The 17,993-nt window shown below is 40.3% G+C and overlaps 1 protein-coding gene across 1 annotated transcript in view; it reads right to left on the bottom strand.

Annotated features, from left to right (window-relative positions):
- Positions 1-219: 219 nt before the first annotated feature.
- Positions 220-17,993, bottom strand: part of ntf3 (neurotrophin 3) — a 35,927-nt gene continuing 18,153 nt past the window's right edge. The window contains exon 2 of the mRNA XM_035679758.1: positions 220-1,369. Within this exon, the coding sequence (XP_035535651.1) occupies positions 488-1,369 (882 nt within the window). The 3' untranslated portion in view covers positions 220-487. The remainder of the gene's footprint in view (positions 1,370-17,993) is intronic.

Here is a 17,993-nt window from a genome sequence, read left to right as displayed (position 1 = left end):
ACCTTTGCAGCCCAGCTCTGTATTATAGTCTCACAATGAGTTCATAGCTTGTTTCATTTCTTTTATAGACATTTTTTTTCCTTTTGAAGAAGACTTCTTTCAATAAATAACAAATAACAAATATATTCATACGTCATATATAGATAGATAAACATGTATAAACTACATGCATTTCGTATAATTTAAATAATTTATATGTACAGTCCCCCCCTCACACACTCACTCCCTCCCTCCCCAACCCCTCTCAAACAAGTTCTTCCGTAACAGCGGTTCTGCACCGGCTTGTGGATTTGCAGCACACATGAAATATCATTTAAATGGACCCAAAGATTTCTTCAGTAGAAGTTTCATTTTATAGCAGAATGTTGCTCTTCACCACCATGAAACATAATCCTGTGATAGTGAGCACTGTGAACAGGAAATAAAATCCTATACAGGAAGTAGAATTCCAAACAGGTAGTCCCCAGCAGGGCTTGTGTTGTTTTGTTTACGTCCTATGACGTTTCCTTGACAATGCACAGACGCAGGAGGTGTCTATGCGTATCCACCTCCAGCCAACTGAATTGCGAACCTGCGTCAGTGCTCGAACATATGTCTGCGTGGTCTTGCACTGTGAGTTCCAGTTCTTGTCATCAATGCCCCTGCAGCCGCCTTTGAAAGGCCTGGGGGTCCGACAGCGCGTCTCATAAAAGTACTGTTTGATGTCCTGCGTGGCACTGGTTTTAATTTTGGCCAGAACAGTGACGGGGTCCCCCCTGGTGTCCACTGCTTGGGTTTTATCAGTCACCCACTGGCTCTCGCTGTCGCACACAGAATATTCCCCGCGATAGCTCTTGTGCTCAGCGTAACGCTTCTTTCGTGTCTTGTTTCCCGCCGCCCCGCCGTCTAGTCCACCGCTCACGAAATCGTCAGCAAGGTACAGCGGCGGCGGTTGCAATGGCGGCCGGTCGCTCAGCAGCACCCGAGGTGAGTTGTACCGCTTGTGCTGCCTGAGAAGGTCCGTGTTCAACAGCATAACCTGCTGGTCGATCACGGCGTCACTGCTCCCTATGCTGCGACCACCCATCCCCCACTGCTCCGCATCGCCTTGCTCCTCTAAAGGAAAGTTTGCACTGAGGAGAGGAGGCAGCGTGTCCTGGGGCTCAGTGTTCCTTTTCCCCTGCTGGCTCTGATTCCCCCTGGTCTTCCCCCTGGTCAAGTCGGCCTGAAGTAGCTGGATGATAAGAGAGTTTAAGGGGTCAGGACTTGGCTGCTGCTGCTGCTGTTGCCCCTGGCGACTGCTGTCCATGTTGGTCGCCTGGATACCATAGAGGTACACGAGGACCATCACATACAGCAGGATGGACATCACTAGATTCACCTGTAAGATCTGCAAAGACAGAAAGAGAGTAACTTTTAAGAGATATGCTATACCTCCGCTTTCCTTCTTGACAGAAATTAGAACTTCTTTCTTAATTAACAATAATTCAAACATTAGTCCGTCTATACCAGAGGTTTTCAGACAGTAAGTTACACCTTCTCAGGGGGGCATGTGAGAGTTGAAGGAGCAAGGGAGAGGCAAAGATACCGGATGAGGTGAAAAGAGACAGGTGTGTGCAGGTTTCGTAGAACAAGTTAAGGTTAAGGTTATTATAGGCTGGTTGCTGATTTGGCAGTTTATCAACACAGTCAGCAGTTGGAGCTGCAGCAGTGGCTGTGACACACAGCTCATGGACCACTACCAAGATACTTTAAAACCCACAGCACGTGATTGTATTGACTTGTATTGGATCATGATCTCATCATCCCTTGCAAAAAAATTTCCATTAATCCACTTAGACGCTTAGAGATCACAGAAAAAAGACACTTCTTGTGAACTTGCCTGACATGGATTGTTCAATTTTCTCTTGGGTTTCAAGTTATGAAAGTCTTTGAGGCTTTGTGGGAATCCTTGTTTTGAACTTGGTTACCACAAAGTAAATAGCAGCAGTAGTGTGTCTGTGTGTGTCTGTTTTGGTAGGAACAAACAGTTATGGGAACTAACGTGCTGCTACATGACAAAATACCATGTGGCCATTAAACACTCATGATTCTGTTCAGAGTATTGCATGGAAACATTTACATGAAAATTGTCTCACACACACGTCATAAACACACTTTGTTGTGTCACCCTAAGTTCCCATTTTTCTAATGTTTTTTGTATGTCTGCGCAAAAGCAGATCATAATTTCTAATCAACAAGTGTTGATGGTCACCAAGCTTCAGTAAAGTGGTAGTGTTATCACCAGTAAATGCTCCGCTATCTTCATCATAAACACCAGTACAAACAAACAAGTTTTTTGCATGCTTTTCTTCATGCTTTTTTATGTATAATTATGGTATTTCCACAGATAAGCAGGTGTTGGTGTGTATTTTATGTATATGTTGCAATCCAACACACACATGCATGTTTGCTAAACCTTCCCTTCCCTTCGAATGCCTTCCAGACAGAAGAGGAGAAAAGAGGTAAGGGACAAACAGACAGCTGTAAACGGAAAGAGGTAATTCGTTCCCATCAGCAATGTTATGGCTTAATGGTACAGCTGTTGGATGGAAGGAGGGAGGGGCATCTGTTCTGCAGCAATGTCACCTTATAATCAATGGTTCAGAAAAAGGAAAAAAGACACATACACACAGGTTTGCACAAACACACACTTGCACCTTCACACTTGCTTCACTCTGCTTGAAAAAAATTATAGAGTTTGCTTAGGGCAAAATAGAGAGGATGACAACATTTTGCAGTGCACTCATATAACACTGCCAGACTCACAATGGACAGTTTAAAACAAAAAGGATCAAAATTGATGCAGCAGAACATTTTTTTTATTCCACACATTCTTCTTCCTTGACAAAACCTGGTGCCTACATTGCCCATAATGCAGCTCCTCCACAGACAATTCTGTCAGCGATTCAGGTGTGCTATGCTACAGTCCCTGACACTTATCCATTTTGTAGAAACAACAGCTTATACTGACGTGTCTCAATTACCATTGTCTTTCTTCTAGAAATGGCTGATTAAAAGCTAAAACCCTCCGAACCATTATGGTTTAATATACCTCAGGCAATAATTTGCCTTCCTGAAGAAAAGATCTGCTAATTTATGAACACAGAAAGTCAGATTGGCAAGACACAAAGTTTCTGTGCCTAACAGAAAGAGTAATGTTGAAAATTACAAATAATTACTTTAAGATACAAAAATATGCTTGCATAACATCAGGTGAATTAAGTGTGGTGCTGTCAGATACCACCTATTTAATATCTTGTATAGACTTCCATCAGCCTTGAAGGACTCCGCATCCCGCAGTTTCGACAATGATTCATACATATTTAATTTGGATAGTCCATTACCCAGAACTAGCCAAAAGCCAAGCAGTCTTCACATGCCTCCCAGAAGTTCATGCAAGATTCTTGGTCTTCGTCTCTGCTTCTCTCTTCATTTCCTACCCAGAATGCCTCAGTGATGTTCACTGTCCCTGGTGACTGGCTGGCCAGTCCTGGAGCACCTTGATCTTCTCGCCTTGAGGAACTTTGATGTAGAGACTGGACAGAATGCGATGGGACGCCAACCCCCCTGTCGCAAACCTTTGACCCCTTTTATGGTTGCGGATTGCTAAGAGGTACGCCTAATCTTCTATGATATTTTACGGCTATATGATATTGCCTTCAACCCCTGGCAAATCCTTCTCGCGAACCCCATGACTGGAGTCCAAGCACCTGATGATTTTCCGCCCCAAACTTAACTGTTTTCCTGGTGAATCTCGGATCCATGGCGGGTCCAAGTGGTCTCCTGCAATATCTTGCGGCGGCCTGTGGATGTATTCAAACCCGAAGCTTTGCCACTTTTCCAGCATCCATTCCTTTTAGCAGGCTCGTGGCCCTTCGGCAAATGGCCACACGTTTCCATTTTATTGCCTCTTAGGCTGCTTGGTTCTCTGGGCACTGACTTCCAACCATGGAGGGCCATTTCCGAAGAGAATTTCTACAAACTGTCTTCTGGCTTGAACGGACTTGACGTGACCAGGCCGGTGGAGCTCTGCCTGGCCAGATGGAAAGGGCTGCTTCACTATTTCTCGACGCAGACAACGGTCCCTCGTCTCCCGCCGAGCAGTTTCTTGCGGGGTCTGCGCCACCTGCGCGCCCCCGCCGGCGGACGCGGCACAGGCCGCACCCCCTGCCGCCTGCGGCACGCGCCGCCCGCGCCGCCAGCTATCATCCGGCGTGCGGCTTGTCAAATCCTCTCCAGTCTCCTTCGAAAATCTTCTTCTTATTCTGCTTGTACTGCTGACGCTGAGCAGCCACCATTGAGGTGTCCGCCACACTCAGCAGTCGCGCACTCTGCGCCGTCTCCCACCCAGCCCTCCTTCTAACCTAATCAAACGCCTTTGGGTCTCCAGGACGTGAGTCTCCTGGCTATGCTTGTCAGGAGGTCCAAGTGTGCAAGTCTGATGTGAAAGGTCTGGTGGTGCTGCGGGCTTGCTTTGTGCTATACACACCCACCTAATCGGCGATTAAATCAATTATATGATCACTATGGTGAGGGCTGTAATCTAGGATTGGAGTGGCATCTATATGACAAGGCGACAAGACTTGTCTTTGCAAAAACTGACTCAAGTGGCTTTACCAAGCTGTGAACATTAGAGATCGTTTTCAGCAGATCTTCGCTTTTGGCACTCAAAATTATTTCAAAAACTGTTTGGGGGTCTGAAATAAGCCCAATTTTCTCTTGCTAAAAAAAAAATCTGATAGAACATATAGTTTGAGGGGCACTTAAGGTCCAACTTCGTACTCCAAGCGAGCAAAGGATCCACCTCTTGTCAGGGACTGTATGCTTGTAGTAACTAATGTAGCTGCAGTTGGGCTGCAGTAGTCTGGAAAGCTCACTTCTTTTTCACTTCATACCCCCTGATTTTTTCCATTTTAAAACTTGCAGTTTTCAGACTCAACCCATGCTGACTCAAATGACATCACTCGAGGACATTTTTCAGACTTCACACAGCTCCCCCTGGAGCCACAAAAGACAACTGCAATAGTACTCCCCAAGACTCCCAATAGACTCTGATGTGTTAAATCGACAGAGCCCCCCTTTAAAAAAATGCTTTATTCTGTCACATGAGATTCATGGACTGAAAAAAAGAGGGTTTAAATTCATTATTACTGATTTAATTATTAAGCCATAAGTGGTGGTGAACTTCCACACAAAACAGCTCAGACACTAGCACAAAGATAGTATTAGCACTAAAGCTCGGAAAGGAATTTGAATATTTTAAATAAAAACTTCACTAATAAAATACACCATCTATATCTATATACCTATAACCCGTCAGCAGGTTTGAAATGCGTATTTCTTTAAAATATCAACAACACCATTTATCATAGCCAGTAACTGTAAGAACAGATGTTGATTGTTATGATCGTTATTTTTTCAAATTTCAGATGGGCCTTGACCGTATCATGTAGGACGGGCACTTTCGCCAGGAAAAGCAACCGAATCTAAGCTTAAAATAGTGATATTTCATTAAATCTCTTTATTCTACATGTATCATTTAAAATGTCACCAACAACGGACTGTTTGCACTTACCAGATCCTGTAAAGATCATTAAATTATGTGCCATATGTGCCAATTAGACTGTACTGCAGAGATAGCGGGGGAAGATTTCTTGCACCGATATACAGTTAGTCTTTTTTTCAATATTGGTAATATTTGTGGACAAAATGTTTTTGTCAAAGAAATTAGCAAATAAATTCGACTCACATGTTTTCTCTTTTTATGATTTATGGCATTATAATTGTGTTATACTGCACAAAAGACATTATTGAGTTCTCCCTACTTCTAGCCATGATTGTGATGTTTCCATAGAGATGCAGGACTTATACTGCAGAGAAAAACAAACCCACAGTGATTAAGAATGTGACAGGAGCAAAAATCGCCCAGAAACTGCTTGGAGTTCAGAGGGTTATTAATTAGAAGTACATCTGGGTGCTGTAAAGTTTATTAATATTGGGGCTGTTTTATGTGCCTTGTGACTCCGCTCCTCAGCCTGAAATAACCCTCCCTTCAGAGAAGCAGTTGTGATTATCCCCTATTGAACTATACTATATTCCCACCAACACTGTAAAAACTTCTTAAGAAAAAACATCTTAAGAAAATAAGTAAGTTAACATAAATTAATCCTCCAAAAAAATTGGAGTAACTCATTGAACTAAACCCAAATCAAAAATGAATTGTTGAAGCAACTCAGTTGTTTTGAGTGAACTTAAATGTGTGCAGTATTTTAAGTACAGGCGATATAATTCCAGTTTGTTCCACTGGCTCATTTTCTTTAAGTTGACTTTATATCAATACAAAAATAGTATTGAAATGCTCTATAGCTTAGGATTTTTATTTTTTTATTTTTTTAATTTCAGTTTATTTGTTATCCAAGTAATTCTTTATGATCACCCAAAGTATAAAGATTTGATGTTTGTCACATAATTACATTTTGACAGGAAATGTAATAATTTGCTTCAGTGGAGTAAAAGTGGTAAGATTTGTATAAAGAAGATGCAGTTAAGATACTTTATTCAAATCATTTCTGGTCACACATTTTAAATCAGTGTAACTTCAATTAACTGAATGGAATTTATATAATTAACTTAACGGTTAAACCGTTTGTTTCCTCAAACAGTTTGAGTTGACCTAAGTTATTGTGTTTTACAGTGTATTAGCAATGTATTCATCTGCTCTACGACTTAGTTAGAAGTACCTTTACTCACCAAAACCTACTTGTGGTGACTTGTGGTCCTACATCTGATAAATGGGAGAGGAAGGCATTTGAGAAATTAAAATCATGATGATTTAGTGCAACACGACAAAACCAGCTTTCACTCAACTTCTTTGCATCTGCTTTGGTAATTAAATCCAAATGTACTAGTAATATCTTTGTAAATCAGGCGCCTGGCCTGTGAAAACTGCATCTAGTCAGACAAATTAATTTCCCCTCCTGCTGCCATAATCACTGCCATAAAAGCTCACTGTAGTTTATGATGTTGACATTCTGGCTCGCGAAGGCTAACAAAGCACAGTGGGTGAGCAATAACTTTCTCATTGGGCAGGGTGATAATGAGGCTGTATGTGTGTATATGCGCTGTGTTTCTATGCTTATTGTAGGAACAAATGAGGAAACACCTCCCCACTGAGGACATGTTGCCCGTCCTCACCTCTACAAGAAGTTATTTTAGGACAAGGACTTCAGTTTAGAGTTAGGCTTATAATTAGGTGTTGCTTACACGAAGGGTTAGGAAATACATTTAGTCAATGAAAGTCAAAGTGTATGTGTGAGAACAAAGCTGACAGATGTTAATGCTGCCAAAAGATAAAATGCAATAAAATATATTGGTGTGCAGCCACAGATTGTCAGGATATCTGTCCACCTGTTTCAAAGGCATCAAGGTGAATCTATTTACAGACACACTCTGTTCTATACTGTGTTTGAATGCGTGACCAAAGAGTTGATTAGGAAAGACAAACTTTGTCTGTCTGCTTGTTGCGTGTTTCCCTGTCTGCCTTTTTCTTTGGCTGGACTCACACAGGACTGGATTCATTTTCTTTTGTTACAGTAGCTGAGACTGAGATCTCTAAACATGGCTGGGCAGCATTAAGGTGGATGACTGATGGAAAGCAGGTATTTGGGAAGACTATGCTGTGATGTCTTTTGTTTTGAAAAACAAACAAACAATCTGGTTAAAGGGAGATGGAAACACTTTTTCTGAATAAGTTCTGACGTAGCAAACATGAGCTGTTTCCTCTTGCTCCCTCTTGTTGATTTACTTGAAATTTGGTTAAAAATGTCGATGCATTTTGATGAAAACACGACTAGCATCTGAAAACCCCCTCCCCCTACACCTCTGAAACATCAATCTGACAACCGTGCCCACTTACTACAGTGATGCATATTGGTCGTGCTATTCAGTCTCAAAAAGGTGTGAATGCACCTATAGGCAATAGACAGATTGAAAAGATTCATTCTCAGATGAATGTTGTCTCAGATGTTGAGAAGGTGTGAATGCATATGTCTCTCCAAGACACAGAATCAATCTATGAAGTAGCCTCTGTCCCCTTTGAAAGTTACACTGAAATTAACCGTCATTTCTTGCCATCTCTTGAGACAGTTGTCTATAAATGCGACTCTTCCATGTGTTTGTATTAATTTATGGATGGCTGTTAGCTTACTAACTTTTAGAGCTAACTGTTAAATGTTGTAACTGAACATAAGTTATACTTTTTGTGGCGTTTTGGCAGTTACCAAACAGCTTCAGGTGCATAACCACTACTTTCAGTTCTTTAAAACCATGATGGATTGCTACATAATACAATATGCGTCTGAATATGAATGATTCATAAAAGTGTAATTTCGGATTTTTTTCATTCTTTACTTCATCCATCAAATTTTGTGTGAATAACCAAGTGCAACATCACAAATAATTAAAGTTATTCCCATTTGTACGATCCAACATGTCTCTCCCCTTTCTATAATGACAAACTTTTTACTTCAGCTTCGAATATGGCCTTTTGGAACAGGTACAAACACTTTTGCCTGTAGACGTGTTTAAACAACTCTCTGTATAAACTAGTTAGTTTCAAGCATACCCCAACCTTCACTCTCTGTGTAACTGTTGACCCAGATGTCAGCTGACACTGGTATCGGAGGAGGTTTAAACCTAGCTGACAACTTTGTTTCTCCAAAATGTCAAAACTTTCCAGAAATACGGAAAGCAGCATTGCCTCTAGCTTGAGGTCTGAGCAAGTTCAAAATTTTCTGGTGGATTTGTTCCATTAGCCAAAAGAGGTCAACCCAGAAAGGGCCATGTAATCTTTTATTATCCACTCTTCGAAACTTTGCTTCCACTGCATCTGATTCAGAGTGTGTTCAGAGTGTGCACTGTATACATACGGTAAATTACTAAAGGAGCAGGTTTGGGCAAGAAGAAACATTTGAAGCCTCAGGGAACTGTTCCTCACATTCATCTACAGGTCATAAGAGATTCTGTGAAGTTGTGATGAGGACAGGAAATTCGGAACTGGTGCTCATTACCAGCTTGTCGTTTTTAGGGCGAGGTATCAGCATCTCTTTTGTAAGCGCACAATTTAGCTTAAAACTACTTTTCTGCTCAAAAAAGAAGGGATTCGACACAGCAGTAAGCATGTTTACAAGAAATTCACCGTGTGCCTCTGAGCGTTGTGCTTCACACTTAAATGGATAATTGCTCAAGGAAAATATATTTTTCATGTGACATTCAGATGGTACTGTGGCCTGAAAATAGTCACAGAACTGGGTGAAACTGGAATGCAGGGTTTTGGGGCTTTGTCTTCCTGCACCACCACATCACCCCATGTGACTCCCATTAATTTAACATGAATATTGGCTAAATGTTTTCTGGCATTTTCTGTTGCCAGCTGCCAGTTCTCCAGCCAAAAATCTGCCTGAATGATAAATGGAACAATAAAACAAGATTGATCTTTGCAGTCTGCTTCACACGCCTAAACAATAACAAACAGGACCTTGTTTTGGTGCTGATACTTAATCATTAAAATTATTTAAAAAGATACCGTGTGTAAGAACGTTTCCCCCACTAGATGTGTTCAATACATGATCAAAAATGCTTAATAAACACAGTGAAATCAGCTTCTGCTGTACTAGCGTGGCTTTGGAGATGCTGGTCGGTTGGTCCACCACTTTGATCCAGGCTGAATGACTATCAGATGGATTGCCATGAAATTTGGTAGAGATATCCATGGTCTCCAGATGATGAAGCCTACCGACCCTCAACTTTTATTCATATACTTTAGTTAGTATCTGTAAAACATTTCCATCAGCCTGAGTTGTACTTATTGTAAACATTACCTGCATGTTAGCATTGTCATTAGTGGGGGTGTTAGCATGCAGAAGTTAGCATTTAGCTCAAAGCATGAACTGCCTCACTGTGGCTGTAGACTCTGACAGTGGGACACAGGAGACATTTCAGTCATGTTTTTCAGTTGGCCACCTCACACGCATCTGAAGGAACAACATTTTTCATCAATGCAAATGCCAGATAACGCTTACGTGTACTGGGCTCTGAGTGCTGACAAAGAAGGAGGTTACCTGCACTCAATACAGTGCCTGACACATGAGCATAGAATTCAAGCTGCTGGTGTTACTTGTTAAATTAAACATTATTTCCATCAGTGTAAGTGTGTCATTTTATTTCATTTTTGTTTCTTTTTCAGTCATTTGCTGTTCAGGTATGAAGCTTTAAAACCTCTGTAGGAGCAAGCTTTTACATTTTGTATTTTGCTCTGGAGAACTTTTTAATCTGCAGAGCAAGACAGCTTGTGAGAGTGCAACCGTAGACAAGCATCAAACAATTGGACGCTGGTGGCTGGGAATTAGGAAGTCATTTTTACTTCCTAGTTTACTTTAGTTACTTCCTTCTTCTATCCAACTATAACATGTAGATTTATCCCCATAGCCAATGGTAATTTTCATCATCTCACACATGCTGATAAATTCAAATTGACTGCACCCTTGAAGTTAGATACAAGTGAGCCTGACAAAACGCAGATCCATGTCAGACTTGAACACATCAATAAATAAACATGGACATAATGGAGAAAAGTACAAGGTTTTTTTTTCTGGCAGCCACATCGCAAAAATTCATACTATACAACAATATTGTGGACTGACAGATACTTTGTCAAACACCCTGCGAAGGAAGTTTATTTTAGCCACTTCCACCTGCTATCTCATCCTCTCAGTCACTACCCAGAGCTTGTGAATTGACCAGTAAATTCAAAGATTAGCCTTAAGACTTGACCATAACAGTGTGATTAAGGCTGTATCACTGTTATGACAGCACATCAGCCACCACATGACTAAGGATGAAATGTTTTATCCACCTTGATTTACTGTCACTGACACGCAAGACAGACATTTGAAGACAGGCCAGGGCTTGATGAGGCAGGTATTAAAGTGTTAGCTCCAACGTCTTCATAAAATTACACAGAAAAGGACCAGTTTCCTTTATACAAATGTCAGAATCATTTGGATAATCTTTCACCTCAGGCAGTGGCGAAGGACAGAGAAGAAGAGGGGTTGGTTGTTGGGACAAGAGAGGGAGTGAGGGAAGACGTGAAGGAAAGGATGAAAGGAGGAGAAGCAAGCAATAATAAGGGTTAAAAGGGAGTGGTTTAAGTGTTTCATCATTACTGGGATCAACATAAGTTATCATGTAACATGAAAATAAGCTGTGGGTGTGAGCTACAAATATATGTATTTGAGTCATGTAGTTACAAGTTTTACGTTCTTCAGACGTTTTTTTTCTGCATTGGCAGACATTCACTAATGAGATCACACAACAGTGACATATACTTTCATCATTTAATACCATGAAGAAGACTTGGTATATTATTAAAACATTTTTTTGCACCATAGCAACAAGTGTGCCACTGTCTTCCCCCAACACCTGTGCTTTTATCACGGTCGGCACCTCACCAACACTGCTGTGCGTTCTTTAACATATGATTACAAATGTCAGTGTTTTTACAAAAAGCACATACCTGTGCCTGTCCATTTCCAGCTAAACACAAGAAGAACACAAGAAAAGTGAATGAGAAAAATGTTGAACTTTGCCTTTGGATATTAAGGACACTTATTCCTGTAAATTTCTGACACTGAAACATCCAACGATGCACATTATAAACTGGTATTAGTTACTAATGTACTACTAGTATTGATAAATAAAATTGAATGAACAAACAGATAAAGTAATAACAAAGGAAAGACCTTTTCTGATGTTCTCTGAGCATTTTAGAATGAGAACTTCCTAGAAACCTGGCTTTGACAACAGAGGATGCACCTCTATAAACCCCTGCTGTGAAACAAAACCTTTATACCACTGTCTTGTCTACTTTGTCAGTATAGAACAGATGTAGTGCATGTGTAATATAAAAAGTACAGCCATGGCTTTACTGGCTGAACTATCAGTACACTCATCTCTCTTTTCTTGTTATCTAATTTAGTAGAAATTTAATAGAAAATAAAATAGAATTAAAGATTCTTTTTTCATTTTTTATTCTTTACAGAGCTTTTATTCAATAAATGTAATCCCGCCAACCATGGAAGAATGCAAACTAATGCAAAAAACAAAACTCCACCCGAGCCACCATCACAAGACCTGCATTATATTTAACAGACACAGCAGAAGCTTTTTGGGTCAAATCAAAATGATCACAGAAGGCAGAAGTAAAAATGTTTTACTTTGAAAAGAAGAAATGTTTGCAAGTTAGTAACGCTCACTCCTTTTGCTCTTTTCATATTTTCAGCTTAGGAAGTTCAAGACCCATTAGGTCAGTGTCCAGACCCCTCGCCCCTCTAACATTATCCCTCCCTCATCTGCTCATCATCTCACTCTCCTATCTGCTCATATTCATTCTTTCTTCTTTCCTTTCTCTATCCGCTTGTGCTTTCATCCTTCTCTAAAGCCCTACTCACACACAGGAAGAGTATTATGTAATTCCCAAACAACCCCCACAAACTCCAAAAACCTCCTTGTTTCTCAGAAACAATACAATCTGGACAAATCTACTTTACAAATCTTTTGTTTTTTCCAAAAATATTCATGCAACTTTTCTCATTGAGTATCATGTATCAAACTTTCCAAGCTCTTCCGCCATCAGTGTGTTTGCCCATTTCCCTCTCTGAGTCCAAAATACCTGTGCTAATCATCCCCTAGAAAATAGAGCTGGGTAAATTGCCAAGATCCTCGTCTCACCTGCTCTCCGCGCTCACTGAAGCTGTTAATCTGCCACAAGCTTGTGTTGAAGCTTAGAGTTGCTGCATGTAGAAATGCACCTAATGTAAAGTGCACGGCGAGTAGGCACAAATGTGAGAGGGCAGATCTATAAGATGGAAGAGCTGCCCTGAGGTTACGTTTGCGTCTCTTGCATTCAGTGTGTGGGAGCTACAGGTAGAAGCTGCAGACTCATGCCTTCTGAGCTTTTAACTCCTGAGGGATTGATGCAGATAATCAGCCTCAGTGTGGAGGCGTCTTAGCAGCAGCACAGACAGGTTTCCCCAGCAGTGATGTACTGGATGGCAGCAACTGACTGTGATGTGATTAATGACTGATCGACTGTCTCGTAAAATGTGAGGTTTTGCAATATTTGTATGGACATGAAGAGGAGTGAGCAAGATGAATGGGTAAGCGAGGTATCTTGAGCCTAAAGCGAGAGTTTTCAATATCATGAAGGTGGCTTTCTTTTAATCTGTTAGATCCCCGTGGTAATTTACACACCTAACCTGCTCCGGAGGAGGAGCTAGCCAAAAACTAAACTGATTTCCACGTATCCTTCATCCGGAGACAATGTATAAGGTATAATGTTTAAATATGCTGGATCAAGTTTACAGTTTACAGGGTTGCAAATAACAAACGCATCCAGCCTTCACTGTCACACTCCGTCCCCTTCCTCCCTTGGTGTGCCACCCCAGGATTTCCAGTGGCCCCATCTGGCCACCCCTATGAAAAAATTCTGGGGGATGCCCCTGGCGCAGGCAGCGCTACACACCAGTGCACGCAGCAAGAGCATCTATCTGTGTGTACATGTGCTAACCTAACAGACATGAAACAGCGGCCTCAGACAAGCTGGTCTAACAGAGGGGGACACAACAGACAATTGTTTATCCAACAGCAGGTGTGTGTGTGAGTGTGTGCACCTCTCAGTTAACCTGAAACACTCCTGTCTGCATGAGTATGTGACTGAATACTACAAGTGTTGTTTTGTATTTGTGTGTGCGCATCAATGGTTGTTAACAGCACAGACCTGCAGGCCAATTCAAACAAACATAACACTACAACACCAGCCTCATCGCTTCAAGGCAAACAGACATTTGATATTCCTGCATTAAGATCATTGACAAAAATATTTGGAAATATAGCAAATTAGAGTTCATCATGGATGACAGACATGTATAATGACATATACAAATAGTCTGCTTGGAGCAATAATGTGTGTCTGATAATAATAAAGTATCATTTCCACATTAAAATCCTTAAAAAGGCATAAACTCATTAACAATTTCAGAATCTATGATTACGCAAATGTTAATTTCTTTTCCTGCTGCACACAAGATGTCTCCTACTTCACTGTAAAGTCCATTCTCAGTGTATGTGCAGCGGTGGCTTCAAGTTTCTACATCACACTTCTCCTAGTGTCACATTCTGCACAGTGAAGTTCAAACATTCAATTGTAGGAAGAAGAAGGAAACATATTTTTGTGTGGAGGGGGACTTCAAATACTGACATAAAATCAATGTAATGCATATTTATTTTAGAAGGAAATCACCCCATTCTTTTCTGAATATGCATTAATAGAAATTGGAGCATATTTCATTTATGAAGTTAATTATTGAGTTGTCTCAATTTAACATTTACAGGCTGAAAGTTAATCAGAGAGGTATCCGACTGTGTGTGTGTGTGTGTGTAGTGTGTGTGCTGTGTGTGTGTGGTGTTTGTGCTGTGGAATGACAGGTTAGAGTGCAGACGAATGGTAGGTCCTTTGGGGCGCTGGTAGTGATATAAAATGCCACTAATTGAACACACACCCTTCCACTCCATCCCGGTGAAATGTGAAAGTGCTGTTTACTGGCAGTGAAGGGGTAGCATGTTGGAGCAAGACAGACTCCAGCCCATCTGTCTGATTAACTTAACAAAAAAGGTAAAAGCGGCATTGTTGACATCTGACAGCCTGGCAGCAGAGAGAGCCAACCAGTGGAGATGTGCTAAGATGCAGAATAGGTGGTGAAAAATGACAGCAACATTTTAGCATCTTTTAGTGTATTGTTTTGGTTTTCTAGGCAGCAAAAAGTCCCAATGTACGCCTTATTTTAGTGACGTGTGGATCACTGGAAGTAGACTTGAGAGTAGGAAGAAAGTATCGTACACACTCTGGCTTCATATGCACTTCTCTTTTATTTCGATGAGGTTTCAGATCTCAGTCAAACACTGCCATCCAAAGAAAGAGTTCTAATGATATATATAAGAGGTAAAAACCTGAGAGACCACATGGTACACTCATATTTACTCCTCCTCAGTTAGTGCCAGCTCAAGGCCGTATACTTACTGCAGTTTTAAAAATACATAGGTAAAGCAATTCTAAAAGTAATTATTTCATGTCACACTAAGTTGGTTGTTTATCTTATCAGAATGTCTTTGTGCTAAGTCATATGTTGGAAAGATGTTTAGAGCACTGAAAACTTGTATTGCAGCAGCAGATTTTGCTGAATTCCATCACCCTACCACTGGAAGATTTATTGAAATTTAGAAGGTATCACTTCCCACCATGAGGAGGTAACTTGGAGGTTTTACGTTTTACTTTTTACACCCCTCTGGAAATGCCCCTGACTATTGGATTCCCCGCCTGAGAACCCTGTCACCTTATGGACTTGAGTTGGATCGACTTGGAAGTATTTCCTGTACCTTAATATACATTATATGAATATATATTAAGATAAAGGTCTTTATGATATTTTTTCTATAGCTGGTGTTTAACTTTCTTTGTATTTATATTAAAAACCAATAAATATCTATGTATTTTTAAAGTCCCTACCTAAATTATTTTTTCTTCTTGTTCCTATAGTTGCATGTTTTAGCTTCATCGTGCATAATGATGTGTTTGCTTATCAGACACAACATTTATTTTATGCAGACACCAGTAGTATTTGCTTTACTCTATATATTATTAATTTTCAATAGAAATGCACCTTTTCAGTGTTAAGACTTTATCTAAATTTCCAAGAGCTTCACAAGAAAGTCTGGATTTGTAAGATAGATGAGTGCAAAAAGGGTAGGTTGCTGTTAGTTACCGGTACCGTAATGTGTATCGGATACCGTGAATCACGCAGAGAATGGGGAGGAATAAGGGGAAGAAAAGGAACATGATGAGGACGGGTAATAAAAAGTGTCAGTGAGGCACCTTATAAATACTGTGATTTTGCCAGGGAAGCAAGGAGAGCAAGTAGGAAGATGAGAAATGGAAAGTTGAATTGGCAGGGAGGCAAAAAGAGGCTAAGGGCAAAATAAAAGTAGGAGAAGATTAAGCTATTTTAAGAAGTTGGGATGAAAACGACAGTGACCAGCAAATCACCTCTGAACTGACTGTAACTGGGACGCCAGCCTGGTAATCTACTGGCAGTAATGCTTAATAAGGCAAGCCAACTGCTGTCAAGTGCTACAGAAGGGAGAGAAACTCAGACTTTCGCTTATTTGAGCCATTATTCAGACAACAATCTTAATGTCCAAATGGAAATAAATAATGAGGCATAACAGTAGACATTATGAACTGTCGAACTTTAAGAAATAAGTGTCTTTTGGACAAGCAGACCAGACATTTACTTGTAAGGTCCAAGAATTTTAAACTCTAATAGGACTGCATTTGAACAAGAATCTAACAAATAAGTTTGACTTCAACATTTGGTGTATCTTCTAAATGTAACATAGAAGTAGGAATATATTTATAATTTACTGCACCTTACCTTCCATGTGTTTACTTGGGACAAGAAATGGGTCATTCAACTACTTTTGTCCGGACTTGACTAGAACACATAAGGTGTTTGTTGTACGTTCTGTTTTGGCTGTCAGGCCAAAAATGTAAGGGCACCTTTGATTAGAGATTCACTGTTGCAAGTGGAACAGAAAGAGAGTGATGCAGTCATGCTCCGAACATCTCTGTTAGCTGAGTTATTCCAACCTCATAGGGCACGCGAGCCGGCCAGTGGGCTGTAAACGTAAATGATGTATCTAATAGCGCAGAGATCTCCCAAATCCCAGTGGTGAAAACAAACACTGAATGCTACTTAAAGTTAACTTTTACACAACTCTGAAGTCACATTTAAGACAGCAAACGTTACAAGCCTGTTTTTACTGCATGTTTTAACGTGGATGTTGAGTGTTCTGTTCTACTGACTCAGTTACACAACACACACTTTTAGCAAAGCAATCTGATTACTCAGACAGGTTCCCACTGTGCTGTAACTAAGGCACAGCTATATGTGTTTCATGGTGACTCTGCCAACTCCTGTGGTAACTACTAGAAACTTACATTCCTCTGTGTGTTTCACCCTTACTGTATGCATGCTGTCCTGGGGAAACTTTTACAGACCGTATACAACCCTAAATCTTTTTTTGTCCAATATTACACCTTATTAGAGTTGCACAATATGGTAAAATCAAAAGTAAATAAAAGTGTAATTTCTATTTCAAGCGTAGTAGATCAAAAAGCATGAAAAAACATAAAAAGCATGATTGAGGGAAAATGCTACATTGACACTATCTGCCCTCACTGGGATTCGTTTCATTCACAAATCTTCCTCAACCCTCATAGGAACACAGCTATGTACACTGTAAAAACGCTATTCCTATAAGGATTAGGTTGTTTGGCTCTAGAAATATCACTTTATGAAGTTTTGAAAAATCACTTGACAAACCTTAGCAAATGTGAGTTATAAAGTGTCCACTTCAACCACTCCCTGCATTATTTCTTTATAAAATATTTCACAAATTTGATCCACACATCCATGTTTGTGGCTGTTTGCCTAATCTGCACTGCTGTGTGGTGCATGCAAAAATCTAACCTGAACTGAAGATCAAGTCTAACCAATTTCTTTTTAACTTCTTTTTGTAAATAAATTAAATATAAGTTGACAAAACTACAAAAAGTGCACTTTTCAAATTGGAAATCTTCTGTCCTTGCTGTACATTTAAAAACACATTAAATTGTACTGGTGTATGAAATGTGCTATACAAATAAAGTTGCCATGTCTTGCCTAATAGAATACTTTAAATTAAACTCAAATTAAATTAATTTTGTTGAGTTTTCTACAGTGTACAGTAGGGTCCACACAATTTAATCAGCAGCTATCTTTCACTTTGCAGATAATGAGCAAGCAAACAGCTGAGGTATC

This window comes from Morone saxatilis, unplaced genomic scaffold (genome assembly GCF_004916995.1).
Source record: "Morone saxatilis isolate NCDOM2014 unplaced genomic scaffold, NCSU_SB_2.0 Contig10, whole genome shotgun sequence".
In the NCBI taxonomy this organism is placed as follows: domain Eukaryota; kingdom Metazoa; phylum Chordata; class Actinopteri; family Moronidae; genus Morone; species Morone saxatilis.
Note: the sequence above shows the minus strand (reverse complement) of the source record. Positions and strands in the feature narration are given on the sequence as shown.